The sequence below is a fragment of the Vulpes vulpes genome, chromosome 4 (genome assembly GCF_048418805.1).
Source record: "Vulpes vulpes isolate BD-2025 chromosome 4, VulVul3, whole genome shotgun sequence".
NCBI lineage: Eukaryota > Metazoa > Chordata > Mammalia > Carnivora > Canidae > Vulpes > Vulpes vulpes.
Window position 1 is genome coordinate 43,684,588 of NC_132783.1, and position 26,524 is coordinate 43,711,111.

Here is a 26,524-nt window from a genome sequence, read left to right on the forward strand (position 1 = left end):
CACAGCTCGAGAGGCCGCGGGAGCAGCGGGGCGCGACCAGAGGCGGGGGCTTTGCCGCCGCGAAGGACCGCCGGATCCCGGTTAAGCCTGTGGTTCCCCGAGTGGGGGCCACCTCCCGCGACGCGGACGCGCCACCTGTCAGACCAGAGGAGAGCGGGGCGCGGAGGCGGCTGCCCCGGGCCCCGGAAGAAAAAAAAAAAAGAAAAAGAAAAAAAAGGCTGTGGGTCAGCGGGTCTCGGCCTCGGAGCGCTCCGGCCGCGGCGACCGGGCGGTGGGCGGTGCGGGACGGAGCCAGGTCAGGAGAGCGCCACACGCAGCGGCGGGATCGGGCCGGAGCCCGGGGGCGCCACCGCGCGCCCCTCCCCTGGGCCGGCCTCTCGGCTCCTCCCCCGGACACGTGACCACGGCCGGCGGGTCTCCTCGCTCCCGCAGCGTAGCTCGCTCTGTTTCTTCCCTCCCGCCGCCGTGCCCTTCTTCTCCTCAGTTCCCATCCCTCCGCCCTCCCCCCACCTCCTTCCCCACGCCCCAATAGCGGCTCGAGCGGCGGAGCGCCCGCCCCTCCGCCCTGCTCTGCGCTTGCTCATTGGCTGAGGCCTCAAGGACGCGTCCCGAGGGCGGGTGGCAGCCATTGGTGGGATGAGCAATCCGAGTTCCCGGATGAGGGAACATTCAGCGGTATAAAGGGAGCGGGGAAGGCGGGAGACAGCGCAGTTTGAATCGCGGTGCGACGGAGGAGTAGGCGGTGGGATCTCGCTGGCTGTCTGACTAGTCCTTTCTCTGCCTTGCTTGTTTGAGCTTCAGCAGAATTCGAAATGGTAAACTTCGCGGAGGCGCTCGAAGACTCCGCGGGTTTTTGCCGATGGGAGAAAAACCCGTTACGCTCGGGGGATGGGGGTGAAGTGGCGACGGTTGGGAACGCGCGGAGACAGGATTTGGAAGAGCGGGGGGAGGTGTTTTGTCGGCGGCGAGCGGAGCAGCCTCGGCTCTCGCGGCGGGCGGCGGCGGTTGGGTGGCGCGCGCAGCGCCGCTGGGGGCCGGCGGGCGGACGGAGGCGCGCGGCCGCGGCGGGCGCGCCGCGGGGGGCGGGCGGGCGGGCGGGGTCGCCCTTGCGGCGCGCGGCTGGCCGGAGACCCCGGCTGGGCACGGGGCCGCGCTCGCGCCTGGGCCGCGCCGCGGTGGGGGAGGGGCACGCCGCCCTGGTAATCCTATATTCCCCGTTCCTCCTTCGCTCGCGGGCGTGTGCGCGCCGCAGGCTGGCGGTAAGGCTGGGAAGGACTCCGGAAAGGCCAAGACAAAGGCGGTTTCCCGCTCACAGAGAGCCGGCTTGCAGGTCAGTGGTGGCTCGTGCAGTCCAGGGATTGTGGCGTTTTTCTTTCCGCCTCTTTTCTTGTTTATCATCGCTCTAGATGGGCGTTTGGTCTTTGCGTGGGTGATGCGGTGTCGCGACTTGGTTCGCCGATACGATAAATATCGGGGGGGGGGGGGGGCCGATCACGTGTGTCGATGCTGGGGCGCGTTGCTGCACCAGCGTCCGTGCCCCCTTGCTTTGGCGCGCGCGTAAGATTGCCGTCTTTGACTCTAACATCTTTGTGCATTTATGTTTGTGTGCTTAAAATTAAGTTCCCGGTGGGCCGTATTCATCGACACCTGAAATCTAGGACGACCAGTCATGGACGTGTGGGCGCGACTGCCGCTGTGTACAGCGCAGCCATCCTGGAGTACCTCACCGCAGAGGTAAATGGGTGTACGCCTATAATCTGGAAAAGGTTTGGGGGGGCTGGGGGGAGGCGGCGAGAGGGAAGGAGGAAAGTGATGCAAGAAAAACTCCCAGGCCTTAATCACGGCTAGAAGCTTCTGAGAACGCTAGAGGGGGCTGGTGTTCATTGAGGGATCCTACTGGGCTTGGAGTTTGCTGCTCTTGGAAATAAAATTGCGTGCCCCCGTTTGCTTGTGTTGCCATTCAGATAGTAGGGGAAGGCGACATTTGGTAGATTACTCTCCTGGAGATTGGATTCTACTCCCTGGGTTTTGGCTTTAAGGAAAGGTGGAAGGAGATTGACTAACATTTGACTTTAAGGAAAGTTTGGAAGGAGGTTGATTAAAATCTGCCTTGTAGGTACTTGAATTGGCAGGAAATGCATCGAAAGACTTGAAGGTAAAGCGTATTACCCCTCGTCACTTGCAACTTGCTATTCGTGGAGATGAAGAATTGGATTCCCTCATCAAGGCTACAATTGCTGGTGGTGGTATGTAAATACTAAAATTTTGTTCCTTTGGAGAAAAAAATTCCTTAGCGCTCATTAATTCTTAGTCAAGAAGAAGGCCTGTTTTCAGTCGACTTCAGTGTCGTTGCACCAAGAAATTTGATTCGTATATAGAACTTAATGAATTTGTACATACTTGAGCTTTGCATTTAAAGACCTCTTTGAAGTTGAACATTGTCTTGGTTTTTTAAGTGTTGTGTGATTTTTAAAATATGTATATTAAAAAGTAGAATTAATCCCTCTCTGTTCTTCTCCTAGGTGTTATTCCACACATCCACAAATCTCTGATTGGGAAGAAAGGACAACAGAAGACTGTTTAAAGGATGCCTGGATTCCTTATTATCTCAGGACTCTAAATACTCTTAACAGCTGTCCAGTGTTGGTGATTCCAGTGGACTGTATCTCTGTGAAAAACACAATTTTGCCTTTTTGTAATTCTATTTGAGCAAGTTGGAAGTTTAATTAGCTTTCCAACCAACCAAATTTCTGCATTCGAGTCTTAACCATATTTAAGTGTTACTGTGGCTTCAAAGAAGCTATTGATTCTGAAGTAGTGGGTTTTGATTGAGTTGACTGTTTTTAAAAAACTGTTTGGATTTTAATTGTGATGCAGAAGTTATAGTAACAAACATTTGGTTTTGTACAGACATTATTTCCACTCCAGTGGATAAGCTCAATAAAGGTCATATCCCAAACTAGTTGTGTTTTATATTTGATTGATTGTAATGGGAATTCCTTTCTTTTGAGTAGGTAACTCAGAGCAGTAGTAACATAAGCATATTTCTTCTCTTGAAATTGTAGACTTGTAGATCAACCAAGTCAGAACCCCCAAGTGTAATTTTTTTAACATGTAATGAGCTATTAAGGATCTTCAAACGTTGGCAGGAGCTGGAATGGGACAGGTTGCTGTTTCTTAGAGGCTGGGCTTGACGGTCTCTGTTGGCTGTGTCTACTCTTACGTGGTGGCATCACATTGGTGGGCTGTTGGTGTGGTGAATTTGGGGAGGGAGAGCGCAGGTAAAGGAAGTCCTGCGTTACAGCTACATACCTACACCGAGGGAACTTGCAGTTTAGACTTTGAAGATAATGTTTTTTCGTGTTTTGAAGTCTGCTTGAGTTAAATCTTTGAGTCGTTAAACATCCGGGGAGGGGAGGGGTGGGGGTGGGAGAGGGCCCATGCTATTCGCATTTTCCAGAAGAGCATCAGTATTTCTTTGCAAGTCCTGAGTTACATATTTGTGTGCTAACAATAGCTTGATTGAACATCGTGAAAAAAGGTATTTTTTGCTTGGGTTGAGTGGCCTATTTTGAGTCTGGCTTTGTGGGAAGTTCCTGCCCTAATTTTAATTTGGGTGATAGTCCCAAGCAATAAGTGGTCCCTCTCTCCCCAAGGAGACCCAACATGACGTGGTTCAGCATTTCACGAGGAGGTGCCATGAAAATGGGAGAAGGGAGAAAATCCAACAAGTAGTCAATTCTGTGATAATAAAACGGTGGTTTCTGCCTTGTTTTGGTGGTAAAGGATCAGGATTAGGGCTTTTCACCAGAATAATTTGCAAACTGCAAATAAAGTACCTTCTGGGTGTACCGAAAGACAATTTAACGGAATACGGGTCAGGAAAAACGGTGTGCAGCTGTAATCGAAGGGAATAAATAAAGCACCACCGTAGTTCGGGTCAAACGACGCTCCACTGTGCTCCAGAACACCTGTGCCGGAAGCGCTGCCTAGGGACTGACAGCGCGATTCTCACCCGACCGAAACCTCCCAGGGCTGAGGGGCCCCGGGGCGAGCCCTTGGGTCCCCGAGTTTTTGCTGTAAACGGGCGTCCCCAGCCCCCTCCCGTCGCCCCGGCCGCCAGGAGGTCAGGGGGCAGGGCGCTGCTCGGGCGGGCGGCCGGGCCCCCACCTCGGCGGAATCCCCCGGCGGGCAGCCGGGCTGGTATCGCCCGCCCCCCCGGCCCCCACGTTGGTCGGCGCCGAGCGTGGCGGCGCCGCGCACCGGCAGACCGTCGGCTCGGCCTCCCAGGCCCGGGAGCTCGGTCCGGGGGGCCGGAGGGATGCGGCTCGCGCCGTAGCGGCCCGCGGGGGGCGGGGAGGCCGCCGTGAGGAGGCGGAGCTGTGAGCCCGCCAGTCCGCCCGGGCCGCCGCCGCCGCCTCGGTCCCCGGCTCTCCTCCCCGCTCGCCCCCGCACGCCCCCGCCCCGGGCCGGCTCGCCTCCGCCGCGGCCGCGGAGTCCGTCCCCCGTAGCTGCGCCGCTGGAGGAAACGGAAGGAAGCGCAAGCCATGGAGGGGAACCGGGATGAGGCGGAGAAATGTGTGGAGATCGCCCGGGAGGCCCTGAACGCCGGCAACCGTGAGAAGGCCCAGCGCTTCCTGCAGAAGGCGGAGAAGCTCTACCCACTGCCCTCGGCCCGCGGTGAGGCGCTCGGTGCCCCTTCCCCACCTGCCGGCTGCCCAGGCCGCCGCGTCGCCCGCCCCCGCCCCCACCGCCGCCCCTCCGGGAACCCGCGGGGCCCCCGGCCTGCCTGACCCCGCCACACCCCCGCGCGGCCCCGACTGTCCCGGGCCGGGCCTGGGTTGGGCTCCCCGAGGTTGCCTCCGCACTAGCTTGCCTTCCAGGTGCCGGCTCTCTGTGGACAGGCGAGTGTCCCCGGTTCCCCGGTCGGTTTGTACGGGTCTGGCTGTCATTCTTCTAGATCTCTCTGGCCCCATCTTAACTGTGTGTGTGTGTGGGGGGGGGGGGCTTCTTATAGGGCTGTTGGCTCGTGTGGCCCCCTCCCACCGCATCCTCGCCCTCAAGGAAGGCCTAGGCCCCTAGTGAACTGAGAGCAATGGGGAACTCTAGTGGCTAAGGCACAGGTCTCCGTTCCACCACCTCTAGGGCAGAAAACCCTGTTCCCAAAGCAAACATTTTGAATACCTGAGATGACATTGCTTTTCCCTGGTACAGACTTTTTTAGAAGACAGGAGCAAAATTTGGCATTGATTTCCTCAGTAGTATCTGATTTTCTAACACCTCAGTTATCGATAAATCAGGCAAATCGCTAAGGAATAGTCTGCTGAACTGGCTTTACTTGAATTCGCCCTCTTCATGTTCTGCTCTGCAGGCTTTAAAGTAAGAGTAGCAGTCACCATTTACCGAGCGCTGACCAAGTGCCAGGCCTTGTGCCTAGTGTTTCCTATGAATTATTTCATTTACTCCTCAGAGCAGTCCTGTGTAGAGGTGGAATTCATTTGACTGGGTTTACTTATGTGTAAACAGACTTTTTGATGGATGAATGAATGAATGAGGGAATGAATGAATGCAAATATTCTGCCGAAGGTCACAGAGTAATTAGTAGCAAAGTCAGAATAGTACTTGAGCTTTCTACCTCCAGAAAGCCTTTAACCACTATGCTGTATCGGCTTGCCAATTAAAAACTGTTTCGCTCGAGGTTCAAGGTATTTCTAGGTTAAGAAAACTAATGATAAGTTAATAAGAATGTGAGGCTGTTTTATTTTATTGTTTTCTCGATTTTTTTTATATTGTTGAAGCTCTTTTATTGTTTGCTTTTCTCTAACATTTTCATTACACTGCTGTTGAATACTATACTTGAGAGGATAGGAAAAGGAAGTGAAAGAAAAGGAGTTAATATTTTTAAAAATGTGGCAAAAATACGTAACGAAATTTACTTAACCATTTTTAAGCATATGGTTCAGTGGTATTAACCATTTTCACACTGTTGTGTCATAGATCTCTAGAATTTTTTCATCTTATAGAACTGAAATTCTATACCAGTGAAACAACTCCCTATTTTCCCTGTTTCCCAGGCCTTGGCAACACTTTTCTTTACTTTTAAAATTCTACTACTTTTGATACCTTATGTAAGTGAAATCATACAATATTTGTGTTTTTTGACTAGTTTATTTCACTTAGCATAATGTTCTTTAAATACATGTTGTAGCACATGATATGATTTTCTTTTTAAGACTGTATAATATTTCATTACACACACACACACACACACACACACTCCACATTTTCATTATTCAGTCATCTGCCAATAGATATTTAGGTTGTTTCTATAGCATGGCTATTGTGAATGGTGCTATAAGCATGGGTGTGCAAGTATCACATTGCAAGTTTCTCCTGCTTTCAGTTCTTTCACATGCATACCCAGAAATGGGATTGCTGGATCATAGTGACAGTTCTATTTTTAATTTTTTTGAGGAACTACTGTTCTATTTTCCATTGCAATTGCACCATTTTACATTCCTACCAACAGTGTGCAAGAGTTACAATTTTTCTGCATCCTCACCAAAACTCTCTTATTTGTTTTTGATAGTAGCCATCCTGAAAAGTGTGAGGTGATATCCCATTGTGGTTGCATTTTTTTTTTTTTTTTAATGATTAGTGGTATTGAGCATGCTTTTATACACATGTTGGCTTGTTTGTATCATCTGTGGAGAAATGTCTATTCAAGTCCTTTGGCCATTTTTTTAAAATAATTTTTTACTTATTAGGGTGTTGAGGATAGAGCTCAGGTGATTGACAGAAAGTGGCTTATTTTTTAAGCATTTATTTATTATTAATTAATTAATTAATTTATTTATTTATGGGGGGGGGGTGTGCAAGTAGGGGGGAGGGCAGAGGGAGAGAGATAACTCCAGCCGACTCCATGCTAAGTGCAGAGCAGGGCTCTATACCATGACCCTTACTTAGATCATGACCTGAGCTGAAGTCAAGAGTCAGACACTTAATGGACTGAGCCATCCAGGTGCCCTTGCCCATTTTATAATTGGGTTGTTTTGTAGTTGAGTTGTAGGAGTTCTTTATATATTTTGGATAAAAACCCTTTATCAGATACATGAATGGCCCATTTTTTTCCCATTCTATAGGAAGTCTTTCATTCTGTTTGTTATGTTCTTTGATATACAGAAGTTGTTAAGCTTGATGTAATCTCTTTTGTCTGTCTTTGCTCTTATCGCCTGTGCTTTTGGTGTCATATCCAAGAAATAATTGCCCATGGTTAAAATTTTTTGCATACTGTATAAATACATTGTTTCATTTTAGCCATTATTTAGTACTAGACAGTTTTAACGTAAAGCAAATAACCACTCAACACAGAATACCTTGACTTTTGAAGCCTATCTCCTCTACCTACAAGCTAATATCCTTAATCTTAGGCAAGTAGGGATAACCTCTCTAGCCTTTGGCTCTTTCATCTACAAAATGGGACAGTAATGTACAGATTTTATGAAGCTGTTATGAGAATCAAATGAATTAATACATGAAATGCATTTAACAGTTAAGAACTCAATTTTTTTGGTATTATTTCTGTCTAACAAGTGTGGGGCTCTGAGAAACTTTAAACTTGTAGCTTGTCATTCTTATATAAGTGATGTGGGGTTTTTGTTGTTGTTTCATTGAGAAACTTCATTCTTTCAGTGTTTTGTCTTACTTTGTTATTTTAACTAAGCTCTGTGCCTGACATAGCTTGAACTCACAACCTTAAGATCAAAAGTTGTATGCTGTACCGACTGAGCCATCCAGGCGCCCCCATCATATAAGCAATTTGAAATCAGTCTGTTAAAGGATACTATAAGATATCAAAGCACAACATAGTTGTTGCTCTTAAAGACATGAACATGGAGAAAATTAAGAAAAATAACAGTGAAAATTAATAGTACAATGTCTTGTAAAGTCAGTCTGTGATAACCAAGTAAAGTGATAGGTTATAGTTGTGTGGTCAGAAAGTTCAGATGCAGACTTTGCCCCTGACAATTTTGTAACCAAGGACAAGTTACTTAGCATCTCTAAGTCTTTTTTGATTATATGTGAAATGAAGATTTCATCACAGGGTTTATGGGAGCATTAGCTGAAATAGAGTTATACACAAATACTTAGTGAAGTGTTTTACATAGAATGTTCTCAGAAGATGTGTAATGGAATAATTTAAGAATTTAGGGGAAAGAAAGGTCTAGAAGATTTGTTTTAAGTCCTGAGAAAATATTTAGTGTAGAAAGAAATTGAAGCTATTGATTAAAATTAAATTTTAAAATTTTATTTCTGAATTTCTCCTATTCTAGATTATTGTCAAACTCTTATAACTCAGTTTTGACTGGAGGTTCCTCTGATGTGTTGTTATACTAAGATGGGCAAAAGAAAACATTGCATTTGACTTCTATTATTCTTGTACAGTGAATGGGAAAATATGAGAGTAAATTCTACCTACATTCCAAAATTTTTATCTTCTTTACATTTTATTTTTGCCAGGTGAGCAGTCTAATTGATAAAACACTTTAAAAAGTTGGCAAGAGTTTTCCTTGAGGAAAAAGCTTGATCTTCAAATGGATCTAGGACATCATTGCTTTCTATGTTTTAGTTAAAGATATTATTTTATGGTTCGTTTATTGCAATGGACTTCTAAGTGAATTGACTTTTACAAATAATCAGATATTTTCGTACTTCGAGTTTGGTTTATGTTCAAAAGGATTGATACATATGACTAGCTACTAGCTACTACATATTCTGGAAAAATAATGTCAGCAGGCAGAAAAGTAAATTACATTTTAGTTTCTTAAACTGTATATTTATTGAATTATTGATATGTTTTGGACTTTCACAGAGGGATACAATCTCACTATTTTAATGTTTTGCATTGCTATTTACTTAGTATTAACTTTAGTGTTTCATACTAATTGGGAGGCAGTTTGACTTACAGATTTGTTTGTTTTTTCCAGAAAAGAGCATTTTGATTATTTTCAAGAATTTCTTAGTAACTTGATCTAAATTGTGGCCTACAACTTCAAAAAAAGCCATCCTGTGTCTGCTTTAATGAATGGGTAACTCATGTAATTTGCAACATCTATCAGCACAATAGCAATTAAAATAGTCCCCTGTTTTTTCCCCTCATGTGAGAGATATGTATATAGAGTTTTCCTTGTTTTTCTTTTGGCTATATTTTTTAAAATTTAAATCTAATAAAAAATTCAAAGTTCCGTCCTTTTGCCTCACTCAAAATAGTAAAATAAAGCTTTTTAAACTGTCATTACACATCTGGAGTATTAACCAACCTATTCCTTTTAAGGCAGTTCCATTCTCTTTCTATTTCTGACTTAATTAAAATTTAGTGACGAGTACGAATTATAACATTCAGAACAATTGTTTCGATAACATTGAGTTAAGTGTTATAAAATGATCTCCAAATTTCAGCTAATAGCCAAACTGTTTCAGATATTATAGTTAAAGAATACTGAATTTGGTTTGAAACTTAATTTAATCATGGCTTACCATATTCACAAATGAAGCTTTTCAATAATCAGATAAGTATGCAAAAATGTATATATAAAAATTGTCAGTAGCAAATTTTGGAAAGAGTATAAATATTCATTAGTGGGAATTGATTAAATAAATTGCATTGGATTCAGATACTATGTGCCTATTAAAAATGATAATGTGCCTCAGTAATTTTCTATCCACTGATCCCTTCATCCTGCTCTTTGGCCATAAATCCCCAGCTATCTTTGCTGAATTCAGAGGTAAGCCTGATTACTTCTCTATTGCAACAGTCCTGAAAAATAAATAAATAGATAGATAGATAAATAAATAAATAAAGTGGATTGATATTTATTGATATAAAATGAAATACACAATGAAATAAAAGTGAGTTATAAACATATGTAGATTATTCTAATCTTGTTTAAGCATACATAAGAAACTCAACAGCTAACTAGAATAACTAGAGTCAAGTATACCAAAACGGTTGAGTGATTTTTCTTGTGTAGAATTCATAAGTGATTTTTACTTTGTTATATCTTTTTTAATGAGTTGAGAAACATTACTCTTATGATCACACAAATAAAAATTGTTTCTGGTTTGTAAAGAAGAGGAAAAGATGCATTTGTTTTTCACATCATGCATTCTTATTTTAGATTTAGTTAATGGTGGATACTCTATGCATCAGGTGTGCAGTAGAAACTTAGGAAATAAAAATAGATCTTGGTTCTTCACTTTTGGATTATTCACGTAAACATTTTTAATACTGTATTTACTTTTTCACTAGTCTGAAATATAGGTATTCCTAAATTAATTGCAGATTCCACCAAAACCCCAAAAGCAAGACAGTAGGTGTGGAAAGTGAAGGCATAAAATGATGTATAATTTTGAAAACCAAGAGTAGATGTAGTCTGGTTTGTAAGTACTGTATTTGCCCAACTAATGTTTGTAATACTACACATTGTTGCAAATGAGATCTCATGTGATAGCTGAGAACTTAATAAATCAGAAAAATCGAATATGTTCTAAATTGTGGCAGTATTTGAACTGAATCATATTACCTTCTCAGGCATTGGTTCCAGAGATTGTTAATACAGAAAACCTTGCTGATTCCATTTTTAAGATGACAAAACTGGATATTGAGACCCAGAGGTAATGGAACTTGCCCAGATTTTCACTCTTTGGAGCTAAAGAGTGTTTGGTGTGAGTGCATGTACACATGTAGCCATTGTTAAGCAGAGCCCCTATGCATGACGTAGAAAAGTTTTCTGTATAGTAAAAATGTTAAAAATATAAAACAGAGTCTGGTCCTGCTTCAGCAATATTCACCATCTAGCTATTAATCTGGAAGATGTCCAGAAAAAAACTAGATTATTTTTGTGCTAAGAATGCAAGGGAATATATAGATAACTTCTAACTAGCATGCATAGGGACTTTGTGTCCACCTGTAAATACTAAACACATAAAACCATTTTCATATCTGGCTCCACAAGTTTTAGAAAATTCATCATTTATTAGCTGAACTACTTCTATAAAGAGATACTTCCCCTTTCCTGTCTTATGGTTACACAGTGGTACAATTCATACAGAAAAGACAAGTGCCTGATTGCTTTTATCAGTTTTCAAGAAAAGGAGTTGGTTCCCTTTTTTTCTCAAAAGCAGCTATTAGTATAGTTGACCCTTGAACAGCATGGGTTTGAACTGTGTGGATCCACTAATCAGATTTTTTTTTTTTTGATAAATACGATACAGTACTAGAAATATATTTTCTCTTCCTTCTGATTTTCTTAGTAACATTTTTCTCTAGCTTATTTTATTATAAGAATACATTAGATAACACATATATAACATATGCGCTAATTGACTGTTTATGTTATTGGTAAGACTTCCTCCCAGTCAATAGTAGGCTATTAGTAGTTAGATTTTTAGAGAGTCAAAAGTTAAATGGGTATTTTTAACTGCATGAGGGTTGGTGCCTCTAATGGTTGGGTTGTTCAGGGTCAACTGTATTATTTGTTAGGTCTTTGGCCAGTAGGGAAACCCCTTTAGATTTTAGCTCCTCAGTACAGACAGATTCCCAATAGTCTTTAATAGTTACTTGCTGTTTGCTATAACAGAATGTTGCAGGCTCCTCTTGTACATTTTCTGTGACAGATCTGGAATCAGTCATATTCCCAATAAGCCCTGGCTTCTTTGTGTGTGTTTCAACATCACAGTCTGGAACTAGGGATGCTGTAGCTACTAGATTGTTCATTGTCTCTGGGACTTCTCAGTGTACAGACTAGGAAATAACTTTTTTTTTTTTCTAAAGCTGAAACAGCTTATGGGTTTATACTGTTACTTTTCATTCAAATTAAGCACTTTGGGGTATTAAACTTCTCTAGTTTATATACCTTTTTCTTTTTTTTTTTTTTTTCTTTTTCCTAGCTTATATTTCCATCCCCTTCCTTCCACAATAGTAATGCTGGTTCTCAAGGCCATGGTAAATGATAGAATATGTCATGATTATTATTTTTTTTTTAGCTTTTTGCCACAGCATAACATGCATAATAGTTTCAGGGTAGTATTACTAATATTACTCCACTAATACAGTTATTTAAAAGTGTTTGCTTATACTCCACATTTTCCCTCTCCATTTTAAGTTTTTTTTAAATTTTGAAGTAATTTAAAATTCCTAGGAAAGTCAGAATAGTATAGACTTTACTTGTATATTTCACTCAGGCTTCCTACTTGATAAAATTTTACTTCACTTGCTTTATCACACCTTTCCTCTGTCCTTCCCTGGTGTCTCCCTCACCCCATGTATACACACACAATTTGTTCTTATTATAATTTTTCCTGAGTCAGTTAAAAGTAAGTTGCAGATATGATGTCCTGTTACCCCTCAATAATTCAGTGTATATTTTCTAGGATAGGGGCACTCTTGTATAACCATCAAATTAATGAAATTAACACGTACCTCATTCGGATTCTGCCAATCTTTCCAATTACGTCTTTGATAGCAAAAAGACACCTGCTGCATTATTTTGACATATTTTTCCCTTGACTTTGGCATTTTTGAAGAGTACAGGATAATCATTTTCTGGAATTTCCCTCGATTTTTTAAAAGATTTTATTTATTTATTCATTAGAGACACAGAGAGAGGGGCAGGCCCCCCACAAGGAGCCTGATGCCGAACTCGATCCTGGATCCCGGGATCATGCCCTGAGCCAAAGGCAGATGCTCAACCACTGAGCCACCCAGGCATTCCAGATTTCCCTCAACTTGGGCTTGACATTTCTTCATATGAATTTTTGTCAGGAATACATAGAAGTGATGTTGTTTTCTTAGTATAACATGTCAGTAGTGATATAGGCTTTATTGGATGATGCTAATTTTGATCAATTGTTTGAGGTGGTTATTATTAGGTTTCTCCATTCTAAACTTACTTTTTCTCCCCTTTGTAATTAATAAATATTTTGTGGGAAAATACTTGAAACTGTGTAAATGTCCTGTTCACCAATAGGCTTTCCCCAATTCCTTTTAGCTCCATCAATGATTCTTTTCCTAAATAAATTTCTAATGGTTGTCAAATGGTGATTTTCTAATTCTATCATTCCTTCTATAATGGATTAGTTGGCACTCAACTTTATTAGTTTGGAGTCATGGATTCATATTTAATCCATTACTATCCTTTTTTTTTTTTAAAGATTTATTTATTTGAGAGAGAGTGCATGGGCAGATAGGGGGAGAGGGAGAGGGAAAGGGAGAGAATCAAGCAGACTCTTCACTGAGTGGCAGAGTCTGAAGTGGGGCTCAGTCTCATGACCCATTAGATCATGACCTGAGCCAAAAACCAAGCATCAGATACTCAACCAACTGAACCACTCAGGTGCCCCCATTACTATTATTTGTAATTTTGATGCTCAGATTGCTTCAGATTTAGTCAGAAGTCCCTTCAAGTTGACTCCTGTGTCTTTTTGACATATCTTAATCACTCTTTGAGCTTCCTTACTTTCTGGCACAAAAAAAATTTCAGGTTCACTTTTTATTGTCCTGGGAATTAGCCATGGTACTTGGAAACTAAGATGTATGCACTAGATAGGCTTCTTGCTGCAGGGTTGGGATTGCCTTTAGGTCCTCTCAGTTGACAGAACTAAGAAATATATGTATGTGTGAATGTATGTATGTAGGTGTATATATCTGTGTGTTATATGTGTTTGTATATGGGCATATGTATATGTATAGTAATTTAATCTTTATTAATTTTGATATCAGTCCAGGATTCACTCTAGCTTTCTCCAGTTCCATATATGTAGTATCATTCTCAGCCCTTTTTTTTTTTTTTTTTTTGGCTGTAATTGTCCTCTTGGGTCCAATAAACTTCATCTAGGCTTCAGCTGCCAAAAGATAGAGAAGAGAACAGAAAAGAAGACCAATACTTTGTGTTTTTTTTTTTCAAGTAAAAGACAAGCCAAAGGAAGCCCACCATTTTAAAAATATTTGAATCCATCTACAGTGTCAGAGCATATTATCATTACATGTTATATGCTCTCTCTTTTAATTGTAATTTAGTCTTATCTCTGTAGGTCACTACACATTTAGTGCTCACCATCAGTCCTTATATCAATGTATTTATAATTATTTGAGATTCATGAAGCTTGTTCTCTAGTAGATTTTTAGGAAGGGCTTGTGGGGACTATGCTCCTAAGTTCTGGAATGTTGGAAACTGTTCGTCTGTGGCCTTAGTGCTTGAAGTTAGTTGGTGCATACAAAGTACTTGGGTGAAATTTTCTTTCTTTGGGTATCTAAATTTGTTATTCCATTGTTTTTTGTAAATACTACTGGTAAGCAAAGTTTGATGACAATCTAACTTTCTTTCATTTTAAGTTGCTTTATCTTTTTTGCCTAGATGCTCAGTTAGTTTTAAAAGAATATATTGTGGTATTGGTCATTTTGTGCCAATATTCATAGGTATGTGATTTGCCCTTTCATTGTATGGTTTGAGATGTTTTTATTGGAAAAGTATTCTCCAATTATTGTTTTATTGGTTTTATTCCTATGCTTTATTTTCTTTTTTTTAGGAATCCTATTAAATATATGTTGGATATTCTTAAACTATTTTTAGTATTTGCCTTTTTCTTTCTAACTTTTTGTCCTTTTCAATTTTTAATTTAAAAAATTTTCCCCCTTTAACATTCTCTTTTGCTTATACATTATTTGTAGTTTGTTAATTCTTCGTTTCTCCTAGTTTTTTTTTTTTTTTTTGAATTGACTTTCTTTTTTTATTTCTTAGTCTTTCCTGAGTTTCATCATCTAAGTTTCATCATCTAATGAATAATTCTGGGGGTTGTTCTAATTCTGATTTATGGTATATTTTCATATTATGTATAACTTTTTAAAAATTCAGCTTATTTTGAGGTAGTGGTTTATGGTGTTTACCTATTTTGTTGGCAAGTCTTTGTGGTATGCTTTCATTGTCTTCAGAGATTTATTTTATTCCTATTTACTTTTTTTTTTTTCTCACAATAACTTTGTATCAGGTATCAGTTCTACCATTTTCTTTTACTTATTTTTTATAGTCATTTTTATGTGAAGTTAGTTAGCCTTTCTAAATACACAGAATTCCTTCTCCGGTTTTTGGGTAATGTTTGAAAATATGTCACCTTGCTATATAAGTTTTCTTCTCTCTTTTCTCCTTCTCCACTTCATCATGAATTTCTTTCTTTCTTTCTTTCTTTCTTTCTTTCTTTCTTTCTTTCTTTCTTTCTTTCTTTCTTTTTTTATTACTTATTTATTTATTTGGGAGACCAAGAGCAAGCAAGAGAAAGAGAACGAATGGGGGGGAGGGGCAGAGGGAGAAGCAGACTCCCTGCAGGACAGGGAGCTGATGTGGGACTCAATTCCAGGACCCTGGATCATGACCTGAGCTGAAGGTAGACGCTTAATTGACTGAGCCCCCCCCCCCCCCCGCGCCCCAGGTGCCCTCAAGTTATATTTCTTAAACATGTGTAAATTTTATGGCAAAGATAACTTAGTAAAGTTGCTAAAAGAGATTTTAGGGGGGATCCCTGGGTGGCACAGCGGTTTAGCACCTGCCTTTGGCCCAGGGCGCGATCCTGGAGACCCGGGATCGAGTCCCACGTCGGGTTCCCGGTGCATGGAGCCTGCTTCTCCCTCTGCCTGTGTCTCTGCCTCTGTCTCTCTCTGTGTGACTATCATAAATAAATAAAAATTAAAAAAACATTTTAGGTGATCCCTGGGTGGCTCAGCGGTTTAGCGTCTGCCTTTGGCCCAGGGTGTGATCCTGGAGTCCTGGGATCAAGTCCCGCATAGGGCTCCCTGCATGGAGCCTGCTTCTCCCTCTGCCTGTGTCTCTGCCTCTGTCTCTGTGTCTCTCATGAATAAGTAAGTAAAATCTTAAAAAAAAAAAAAAAGAAAGAAATTTTAGAGAGAGAGAGGAAGTGCGTGGGAGCTGGGGAGAGGGGCAGAGTGAGAAGGAGAAGCAGATACCCTGCTGAGCAGGGAGCCTGACTTGGGACTCAATCCCAGGACCCCAAGTTCAGGACCTGAGCTGAAGGCAGATGCTTAACTGACTGAGCCACCCACGTGCCCTGGTTTCTTATTTCTTCTATTGCCCCTGCCCTCTTCAGCTTGGGTCCTGTTCCTAGAAGATTCTTAATGTGACTTTGTTCTGGATGAGAGTTTTGACTGATTAGCTCTGAGTATTTGTAGTGCCTGCAGTTTCTACGCCTTTACAAGTTTACTGTGGACCATGTATGTCATTCACATGCTACTATAGTGAGCAAAACTCTTTTTTTTTTTTTACATACCTTCTTCAGTTTTGCCTGCTGTGTTGTAATATAGGCAGTCATTGTGGGTTATTTTGGAGTTCTTTTGTTCTGTGGACTGGCAAATACCCTGTTACTGTGCTCTACTTCTTCCCACACAGATGGTAAAACCCACATAGATCTTGTAGCTATTGGTGGTTCTTCCTCACCTTCTGGTATTTTAGGATTTTGTGCATTAGATTTTGGTTTTGCTATCTAATTGCTCAGATTTTCTAAGGGAATTGGTAGAGATTTAAAATATTAACTTTGTCACATCCTTGTTCCCAAAATTCTCACAAAATTTTTGAGAATTTTTGTGAACTACTAGCCTCTAGACTATGCTGGCTTCTGCTCTCAAGGTTAACATTATGATTGCATTAAATACAAGCTAAACTATAGTTAAAAATTAACTATAAAAAATTAACTATATAACATATACTATACTTGTTAATAACATAGGTTGCTATCTAAGAGCCTTTCTGTATCATCTGCAACTGGATATCATAAAAACTGAATGTATGTTTTTTGTGACCTCTTGAATGCATTAGCTAGGGAAAAGATATAGTAGAAAGAAGTGTATATATGCATGCACACACATAGCGCGCACACACACACACACATATATATAATAATTATATGTTTGCAAATTTGCCAACACTGCTAGGGTCTTTAAAAATAAATATATAACAGCTTTATTGAGATAAAAGTCACATACATATAATTCATTCATTTAAAGTATACCATTCAACAGGTTTTAGTACATTCACAATTGTGCAACCATTGCAGCAAACAACTTTAGGACATTTTCTTCACCTCCGAAAGAAACCCTATAATCATTAGCAGTCAATCCTTGTTTGTCCCCAATTCCAACCTTTCCTCCCCACTAGCCCTTGGCAATGACTAATAGACTTTCTTCTCTGTACATTCGTCTATTCTATACATTTCAGATAAATAGAATCATACAATATTTGTGACTGGTTTCTTTTTTACTGAGCATGTTTTCAAGTTCATCTATGTTGTAGCATATCAGTACTTCATTTTTCCCCCAAATTTTTATTTAAATTCTAGTTAGTTAACCTACAGTGCAATATTGGTTTTAAGAATGGAATTCAGTGGTTCATCACTTACATACAACATCCAGTGCTCAGTCATAAGTTCCCTTCTTAATACCCCTCACTCATCTAGCCCATCCCCCTCCTACTTCCCTCCTTCAACCTTCAGCTTCTTCTCTATGGTTAAGAGTCTTTTGTGGTTTGTTTTCCTCCGTCCCTTTTTCCCGCCCCCTTCCCATATATTCGCCTGTTTTGTTTCTTAAATTCCACATATAAGTGAAATCTTATGGTATTTGTCTTTCTTTGACTTCTTTCGCTTAGCATAAAACAGTCTAGCTCCATCCATGTTGTTGCAAATGGCAAGATTTCGGTTTTTTTGATGACTAATATTTCATTGTGTGTGTGTCTGTGTGTCTGTGTGTGTGTACACACACATCTCACATCTCACATCTTTATCCTTCATCAGCTGATAGACATTTGGTCTCCTTCCATACTTTGGCTATTGTTGATAATGCTGCTATAAACATCATGGTACATATACCCCTTGAATCTGTATTTTTGTATCCTTTGGATAAATACTTAGTAGTGCAAATTGCTGGATCATAGACTGGTTTTGAGGAGACTCCATACTATTTTCCAGAGGCTGCACCAATTTGCATTCCTACTAAGAGTATAAGAGGGTTCTCCTATCTCTCCATCCTTGCTAACACCTGTCATTTCTTGTGTTAATTTTAGCCACTCTGAAAGATGTGATGTGGTATTTCATTATAGTTTTGATTTGTATTTCCCTGATGATGAGTGATGTTGAGCATCTTTTACATGTGTCTGTTAGCCATTTGTATGTCTTCTTTGGAAAAATGTCTATTCAGGTCTTCTACCTATTTCTTAACTGGATTATCTGTCTTGGGTGTTGAGTTTGATAAGTTTTTTATAGATTGTGGATACTAACGCTTTATCAGATATGTCATTTGCAAGTATCTTTTCCCATTACATAGGCTGCCTTTTAGTTTTGTTGTTTCCTTGGTACTTCATTTCTTTTTATTGTTGAATAATATTCCATTGTATGAACATATCACATTTTATTTATCCATTCATCAATTGATGAACATTTGGATTGTTTCCAGTGTTTTTCTGTTATGAACAATGCTGTTATGAACATTTGTGAGCCAGTTTTTATATAGATGTGTGTTTTTATTGGGTATGTGTTTTCAGTTGTATGATTTCTTAAATATGTTCTCTCTTTCTGTGGATTGTCTTTTTACTTTATTGATAATATTATTTGAAGGGACAAAGTTTTTAATTTTGATGAAGTCTGGTTTCTCTATTTTTCTTTGTTACCTGTACTTTTATCTAAAAGTGTTTTGTCTGACCCAAGGTCACAAAGATGTATTCCTATATTTTGTTCTAGGAAGAAATTTTTCTTACCCTTATATTTACTTCACACATCCATTTAGGTATGTGATCTGTTCTAAGCTAATTTTTGTATATGGTGACAAAGGGATCCAAATGAATATTCACTTGCCCCAGCACCATTTGTTGACTCTCATGTTCTGATATGTAGTATGTTCATTTTTTTTTCAATTCTATTATGATTATTTCTTTGGTACATGAGTTGTCTTGATTTTTTTTTCTAACCTATTTGTGATCTACTTAAATTTTAAAATTGATTTCTTACTTAAATACATTGTGCTTCTTTGAATGAATACATGACTTAGAATACATGACTACTTCTTAGAAATTCAAAGAGAGTAACATTATGGTCTAGCTATATAATGCCAGTTTTTTTTATTCCTGTGTGCCTGTAAAGAGTGAATATTCACCAATTGTTAGACATAATGTGTGTGTGTGTGTGTGTGTGTGTGTGTGTGTGTATCTTACTTAGATCAAGCTGGATAAATTAGATGTTTATATCATTTGTGTCCTTGGTGATTTTTTTTTATCTCCCCTGTGTCAATTAATAACTGACATTGAAGTGTGTTAAATTGAAATGTGTTAAATCTTCTATCACCATGGTGGATTTCTCTGCTTCTTCCTTTTAGTTCTTTTTTTTTATGCTTAAGGTTTTCTTTTTAATCTTTTTAAAGAGATTTTATTTGTTTGAGACAATAAGAAAGTGAGAGCATGTACAACAGTGGAGGTAAAGGGAGAAGCAGACTGCTCACTGAGAGGGAGCCTGACTCAGAACTCCATCCCATGACCCTGAGATCATGACCTGAGTCCAAGGCAGACATTTAACCCACTGAGCCACCCAGGTGTCCCTTATGTTTAGTTTTAACTTATGGAAAGTTTTAAGCATACACAAAAGGAAAGGGAATAGTGTAATCAATTCCTATTGCCCTCTCATCTTTAACCTTTATGAATATATATGGCCAATCTTATTTCATATATATTTTCTCTACCTTCTCTTTTATATTCTTCCAGTGTTTTAAAGCAAATCCTAGACAAAATATGTTATTGTTTTATAGATTCAATGTTTAGATTTACTCATACATATACCACAGAATTTGCTCACCATTCTGTTTTACATTTTCACCTATTCGGAAGCATTTCATTCTGCCCAAAACATATATATTACAGTATCCTCTAGTGAAATCTTAGTGCTAAATTTTGTCAGTTTTTGTTTCTTTGAAAATGTTTTTGATCTTCTGTATTTTCTAGAAAATAAGTGCAGAATTCAAGTTGACAGTTATTCTTTCTGAGCATTTTGGAGATATTATTTCCATGCCTTTTAGCTACCATGGTGGTTGTTGAGAAATAAATAGAAAGTCTAATTTCTGTTTCTTGGTAGCTAATCTCATTGGCTTCTTTAAAGACTATCTCTTTTTCTTTGGTATTCTATAATTTCACCATGATATGACAAGTGAAAATGTGTCATAAGGAATTAAATGATAGTATTTTTGAGTTACTAGGTTTAATTTCTTAATATTCTACTTCTAAGTAATGATTAGTGAGTGGTCTGTAAACAGATATGTAAGGAATTATATTTTATTTTTAAAAACCCTGTGGTGAATACTTTTGGAGTACGTGATTTTTAATTTTCAGCTTTATAACTTTCTTCTCAAGATCATGTGTATGCACATGATGTAACATAGCATAGTTTGCTTTCTTTATCTTTCTACAGCACTATTGGAAATAATTATGAAAAATGGAAGCACCGCTGGAAATAGCCCTCATTGCCGAAAACCATCAGGTTGTCAAGGTCAGAGCAAGCCTAATTGTACAAAGGACAGCACATCTGGTGGTAATGAAGGTGGAAAAGGCTACACCAAAGACCAAATAGATGGAGTTCTCAGGTAGGGATAAATATGACTTACATCTCAACTATAATTGATACTAATCTAATATTTTAATGTTATAACACCTAAAAATAAGTGTGTGAACTATAATTAAGTGAAAGAACAAACATGGAAGAATTGAACTCTCGGTATCTTATGCTTTATGTTATTTACCAACTCAATCTGTAAAGTACCAACTCTATGGAAGGTTCCATCTTTTTTTTTTTTTTTTTTTTTTTAATTTATTTATGATAGAGAGAGAGAGAGAGAAGCAGAGACACAGGCAGAGGGAAAAGCAAGCTCCATGCACCGGGAGCCCAACGTGGGATTCGATCCTGGGTCTCCAGGATCGCGCCCTGGGCCAAAGGCAAGCGCCAAACCGCTGCGCCACCCAGGGATCCCCAGGTTCCATCTTTTAAATAAAAGTAACTATAAGGCACAAAGTTGCTTCCAGATATTTTTTTCTTGGGGAACATTATTTGAATTTTTTGACAAAGTATAATATGTAGATAACTATATTAACAGAGGATAAAGAATTGTTTTGTCTTCTGTATGTAGGAAAGTAGAATTTCACATGAGAAGAAAATTGAGGGCCATAGCAACAGCATTTTCAAATTCCTACTTGTGTTAATGTAGCATAGTTTTTTTTTTTCTCTTTTAGGCCATCTTTATATATATGCAAACATTATAATATCCTATTCTTTTAATGTTTTTCTTACTCTAATGATCCTGCCTCTGTGTTTCTAGTTTTACCCCATGATACACTTCTACTTAAAGTAGAATTAGGTAGAGTTGGAAAATTGTGAACTGGGTCTTGGGAATCTGACGTAACTGATTATATAATTAAGAAAAGATTTTCTGGCAATAAAGTGAACCTTTGAGTATGAAACACTATAGAAAATGCTGTTTTGTTTTCTGCTACAACTTAGGGAAGCTGTATTTTATATTGTACTGATGTTCTCTAGGTAAACTAAAGTGTAAGGATGAAAAACTCTAAACAGTGGTTAATCAGACAATTCATATGGAGATTAAATTATAGTACAGAGAAATAGCTCAAGTGAAGAGTAGGTAAAACTAGATTATCTTTCTCTTTACATTTTCCTTACCTATTTTCTTCTAATCTTACTTTTTTTTTTTCTCACCATTTTTCTCCATTGCTTTTTAGTTCTTTTTTTTCTTACCATAATTTAGAATTGAATCATTTTAAATCAAATAATCAGTGTATTTACATTTTTCTTCTTCCCCCAATGTATTTAGACACTAAAGCTTGATTGTAACATTTTTGTCTGAGTATAACCACAGATCTTGGCATTTGGTGAGAAAAAAGAAAAGATAAAAGACTCCCTAATCATGGGGAAGCCATGGTAAAGGGTATTTGATTAGCATGAATGATAGTGAAGCACTTTTGGGAAATAAGTAATTTTGCTAACTACTTTTATAACTAGTATTGTGTCAGAGATGGCTGAGTAAGTAAATGAATAAATGAGAGACCTTTGAATTTCTTTAAGATAAAGCTTTAATGAAATAGTGTGCTGAAATGCATTCCAGGAAACCACATCTATTTGAAAACAAATTGTATTTTCTTGTAGAATTTACTTTCTATTGGGAGAGTATGTTTTTACTAAAAGAACCAAATAAACTCAATTGTATTGTATATGATTTCTATTTAGAAAAAAATATAGTTGAAAGTTCTGGAAAATAGGAATTTCCTAAATCTGGTGCTATTTTTTTTAAATCATCTTTTATTTCCTCTCATCTCACCTTGAAAGGAAAAGAGGAGTAAATCAAGGTATGGTAGAAAGAAGGAAGGAAAAGCAGTGCTTTTGTTTTGCTATCTCTTATCTCTTGGAGTATTTTGAGAATGGAAGAATGACAGATGATGGCAGGTACAGATACACTTTGTATATGGCCAGAACTGGAAAGATGGAAACATGGTGTTGAGGGAGTTTCTGTCTGTTGGCTTCTATATTCTCTGTGAAATTGGAGATGAGGTTATCCTCTGAGAGTTAGGAGCAAAGAGATGAGATTGGAAGCTTGAGGAAGTTGTGATAGTATGGAAAATTTACAGAGGGGTAAAGCAAAGGGAAAGGAAGGATTGCTGGTTAGCATTGAGAACCCAGCCAAGTTTGAAACCATGAATTCTTATTGGGTTTAAGTATTAGCTTAGTAGTTTTTTTTTTTTTTTTTAAAGAATTTTATTTTGTTTTATTTATGATAGTCACAGAGAGAGAGAGAGAGGCAGAGACACAGGCAGAAGGAGGAGAAGCAGGCTCCATGCCCCTGGAGCCCGACGTGGGATTCGATCCCGGGTCTCCAGGATCGCGCCCTGGGCCAAAGGCAGGCGCCAAACCGCTGCGCCACCCAGGGATCCCGTATTAGCTTAGTAGTATAGCTGAACTAGAAATTGTTTCTCTGGTCAATAATTTTATCCCTTTTTTATTAAATGCAGTTTTTTTCCTTTGAAAACTAAATGTGACTGAATGATTCTTTAATAGAATCCCTAAGTTATCAGAGTACTTCAGTTGATAACTTCTGTGAGTTGCTTGGCCGAAATAGGTAACACTTACTCATTATATTAGCCTTCATAAGTGTTGCTTTAGTGAGGTAACAGATCACCAGCAAACACTTACATGCTGTATGTTTTGTTTTTTGTTTTACCTATACACAGGGGATTTTTTTCTGAAGAAAGCCATGTTATCTTGTGTTAGCAGGATTATGCAAACAAGTTGCTCAGTGACAGTTTGGCTCAATGGGAGAAGCCATGCAATAATACTGCATCCATTGCATAAGTAAGAGCTAGCTTACAATAAGACTGAAGTGTATAACTTTGTAGAGCTAATAATATTCTGTGTAACTAAACACTGTTTGTTGTCTTTGAGTTGAAATATATTGAAAAATTATTGAGACGTGTTCTAGATCTAACTTGAAGTTTTTACTTTCTCATTGAAAAAAAGGCCCATCTTTTACTTAAAAAATTTATAAATCAATGTGAAAGCATTAACTGGGGCATCATACTATTTATCAATTGGGAACACTTTTGTACAATTGTGAAGTCATTTGAATTATGGGGATTTGATTAGGATTTGATTTAAGCTGCAGTTTTTTAAATGAAAAGAAATGATTTTGCTAAACTTAACAAATAAATAAACCTTTGTCTCGGTATAAATATTTCCCTAAACACCAATTAAATTGGAGCCTATTTAAATGATCAGCTATAACATGCAAAAAAGAATTGAAAGAGGACTCTCCTGCCCTATCCACTATGCTTTCATGCACATAAAGGAAGACATAGAGGCTGAACTAGATGTACTTCTCGATTGTTGAGGCTGCAGTCTTTCTGGACTGGTTGTATAATACTTCCTTCCAGGGTAGGTAATAGGTTACTTCTTTTTAATTTATTTTCTTTTTTATCTCTTTAAAAAAATTATTTGGTGAAGATGGAGAAGAAAGTTTGAATCTTTCAGTAAGGAGTGAATTTTAAGAAGTATGACAAATGCATTTAATTGGTGAAGGAATGATGAACGAAATATGAATTAAAATAAATATGTGAATGGTAATTTCTCATTCAGATGTGAAAAATTAGGTAAATGAGTACATTTGGAGCATTACCTGAAATATATAGTGGTCTTCAGCCTGTGCATTGATGATATCAACTTGATACCTTTCTGCTGCCTTCTCAAAAAATTTCTCCTCTAATATATGATGAAAAACTCAGTGCAGGGAGGATATGGTAAAACTAGCTACCCTTAAGAATTAGTGAAGTAATTGTTTTCCTACCTTTTTTCTCTTTGTGACAGTTCTTTTCCTTTTTTTAAAGATTTTATTTATTTGAGAGAGCACATGAGTTGGGGGGAGGGGCAGAAGGAGAGGGAGATGCAGACTCCCTGTCTTTGTGACAATTCTTAGCATTATGACCCATCTCTAGAGGATTGTGGATTCCAACCTAATTTCCCTACACTATCCAGCAGTCCTCTGTTGGGCTGCCTTTTTCTATTGCCTAGGCTTTTATGCTCAAGAAATCTCAACAAAACAATTTTACAGTTAATCTTGTGTATAATTAATCGTCTTATGCATGCAAACCAAGTAATAATGACTTTAGGATTGTTTAGTAGTTCTGTTGATCACTTCCTTTTGTTTTCTGCATCCAGATAGTATCTGTCACATTCGCAGCACTGTTCCTTGTCCTACAGTCCGTTATCCTCTATTCCAAATTGACTTTTGGTGCCATCTATATTTTCAGTATAGCATTTATCACCTTTAACTTTTAGATCCTAACCATTTCTGCCCTCAGATGGACCCAGTCATCCATCTGTCTATCCATCATTCATCCATTCAATGCATATGATGAACAAGACAAAATCCTTGCCTTCAAGGGCCCTATAGTCTAGAAGAGTAGTCAGACATGATAGCTTCAGTACATTGTGGTCATTGCTGGGAGAGGGCTCAAGTCCAGAGGGCTTTGCAGGGGGTAATATAAGAGGAACACCAAACCTAGTCTTGAGGAATTTGAGTTCTTGAGGAAAGGGAAAGCTAAGTTGAAGACTGAAGAAGTTGTAGAAACTAAGCAAGAAGGAGGGTGGAGAAGGCATGTTTTGGGCACCAAAGTCAACATTTGAAAATAACTATGAGAGAAAAGTTTGTTTAAACACTGATTGGAAAAGCAAACAGAAAGAAAGAGATGGGTTACTCTGGTGTCTAAAGGGCTCCTTTTCCTTGTCTGGTTCTGAGATAGCAGGATTTTCAAGTCAGACTTCAGATTGGAATCCTTACTTGTGGGGCCTTTCCTAATCATCTTATTTAGAATAGGTGGCCTTCACATCCATTCTCTTGTCTCCTTTGTCACTTTAGTTTTCTCTAAATATTTATTATCATAGGACGTATTTTATATTTTACTTGTATATTTGTTCATTGCTCATCCCTTTTCTGATTGTAAATTTAATGTGAAGAGGGATTTTTTTTACTGTTTTATTTTCACTACTAACATCTGAAACAGAGTCTATCACAAAGTAGATGCTCTGTAAATTTTTGTTGAGGAAGTAAATTTCAGTTCCCATTTATTACTTGGTTATAGAACTTTTGGCAACTTAATTAACCATTCAAAGCCTTGGTTTTCTCATTGGTTCTTATTGTCCTAGGAATAACATCTACCTAATGAGGAATACATGAGACAATTTGTGTAAAATAGACAACATAATAAGGTTCTGTAGCTCTGTGTGAAATCTTTGTAGACCAGATGTAGTTTGGAATTCAGAATTGTTCCCATTTTAGAAAGGTAATAAGGAGCATATATTATACATTACGTAATAACATATAACATCTGGTGAGCAGCCCATAACCTAATAGTAACCTTTCTGCAGCAACTTGTACAAATATTCACACTTAAATGGGATAAGTGAAAATTCTGTAGCAGCTTCACATCCATTCAGGACAAACTTTGCCCCTAAAAGAGTTCAAGTCAGGTTTTTGCAGTCAAATTATAGAATAACTCTCATTTTTCAGAGGTTTATAGATATGTGATTGTGGACCTGTGCCTGACACACAGTAGGTGTTCTATAAATGTCCCCTTTCCCTTTTTCTCTATCACATAGTTTCTAAACATATCTGGGAGAATGGGTCTCTACAAAGGCAGGAATCTCTACAAATGTTTCTGTTTTGTTCACTAATATACCTCAAGTGCTCAGAGCACCGTCTGTGACAAAATTGGTGCTCAATAAATATTATTGATTAAATAAAGGAAATATCACGTTTATGAAATAAAGTTGACTGTGTTAATATTTATTAAATATCTAAAGCAGAAAAATCCAATTTTAATTGTTACCATAAAGAAGACTGCATAACAGATTTTTGTTGATGTATGATTATAAA

The 26,524-nt window shown here is 38.8% G+C and overlaps 2 protein-coding genes across 3 annotated transcripts in view; both read left to right on the top strand.

Moving 5' to 3' along the window:
* Nucleotides 1–398: 398 nt before the first annotated feature.
* H2AZ1 (H2A.Z variant histone 1) lies at nucleotides 399–2,962 on the top strand. Its single transcript, XM_026015639.2, has 5 exons — nucleotides 399–815; nucleotides 1,253–1,330; nucleotides 1,621–1,734; nucleotides 2,117–2,246; nucleotides 2,523–2,962. Exons 1-5 carry the CDS (start codon nucleotides 813–815, stop codon nucleotides 2,582–2,584), a joined length of 387 nt encoding a protein of 128 aa, XP_025871424.1. The 5' UTR covers nucleotides 399–812; the 3' UTR covers nucleotides 2,585–2,962.
* Nucleotides 2,963–4,272: 1,310 nt separating this feature from the next.
* Nucleotides 4,273–26,524, top strand: part of DNAJB14 (DnaJ heat shock protein family (Hsp40) member B14) — a 47,941-nt gene continuing 25,689 nt past the window's right edge. The window contains exons 1-3 of one of the 2 annotated variants that reach the window (XM_026015607.2): nucleotides 4,477–4,680; nucleotides 10,592–10,674; nucleotides 20,506–20,677. In XM_026015607.2, the coding sequence (XP_025871392.2) occupies nucleotides 20,523–20,677 (155 nt within the window). In that variant the 5' untranslated portion in view covers nucleotides 4,477–4,680; nucleotides 10,592–10,674; nucleotides 20,506–20,522. Of the gene's footprint in view, nucleotides 4,681–10,591; nucleotides 10,675–20,505; nucleotides 20,678–26,524 lie in introns of both variants that reach the window. The other variant, XM_026015606.2, reaches the window with a different exon arrangement.

Bases quoted from the DNA above. Each gene is read 5' to 3' on its own strand.
- H2AZ1 (XM_026015639.2), top strand. The intron at 1,735-2,116 runs GTAAATGGGTGT...TCTGCCTTGTAG, and splicing joins TGGAGTACCTCACCGCAGAG to GTACTTGAATTGGCAGGAAA. The intron at 2,247-2,522 runs GTATGTAAATAC...TTCTTCTCCTAG, and splicing joins GGCTACAATTGCTGGTGGTG to GTGTTATTCCACACATCCAC.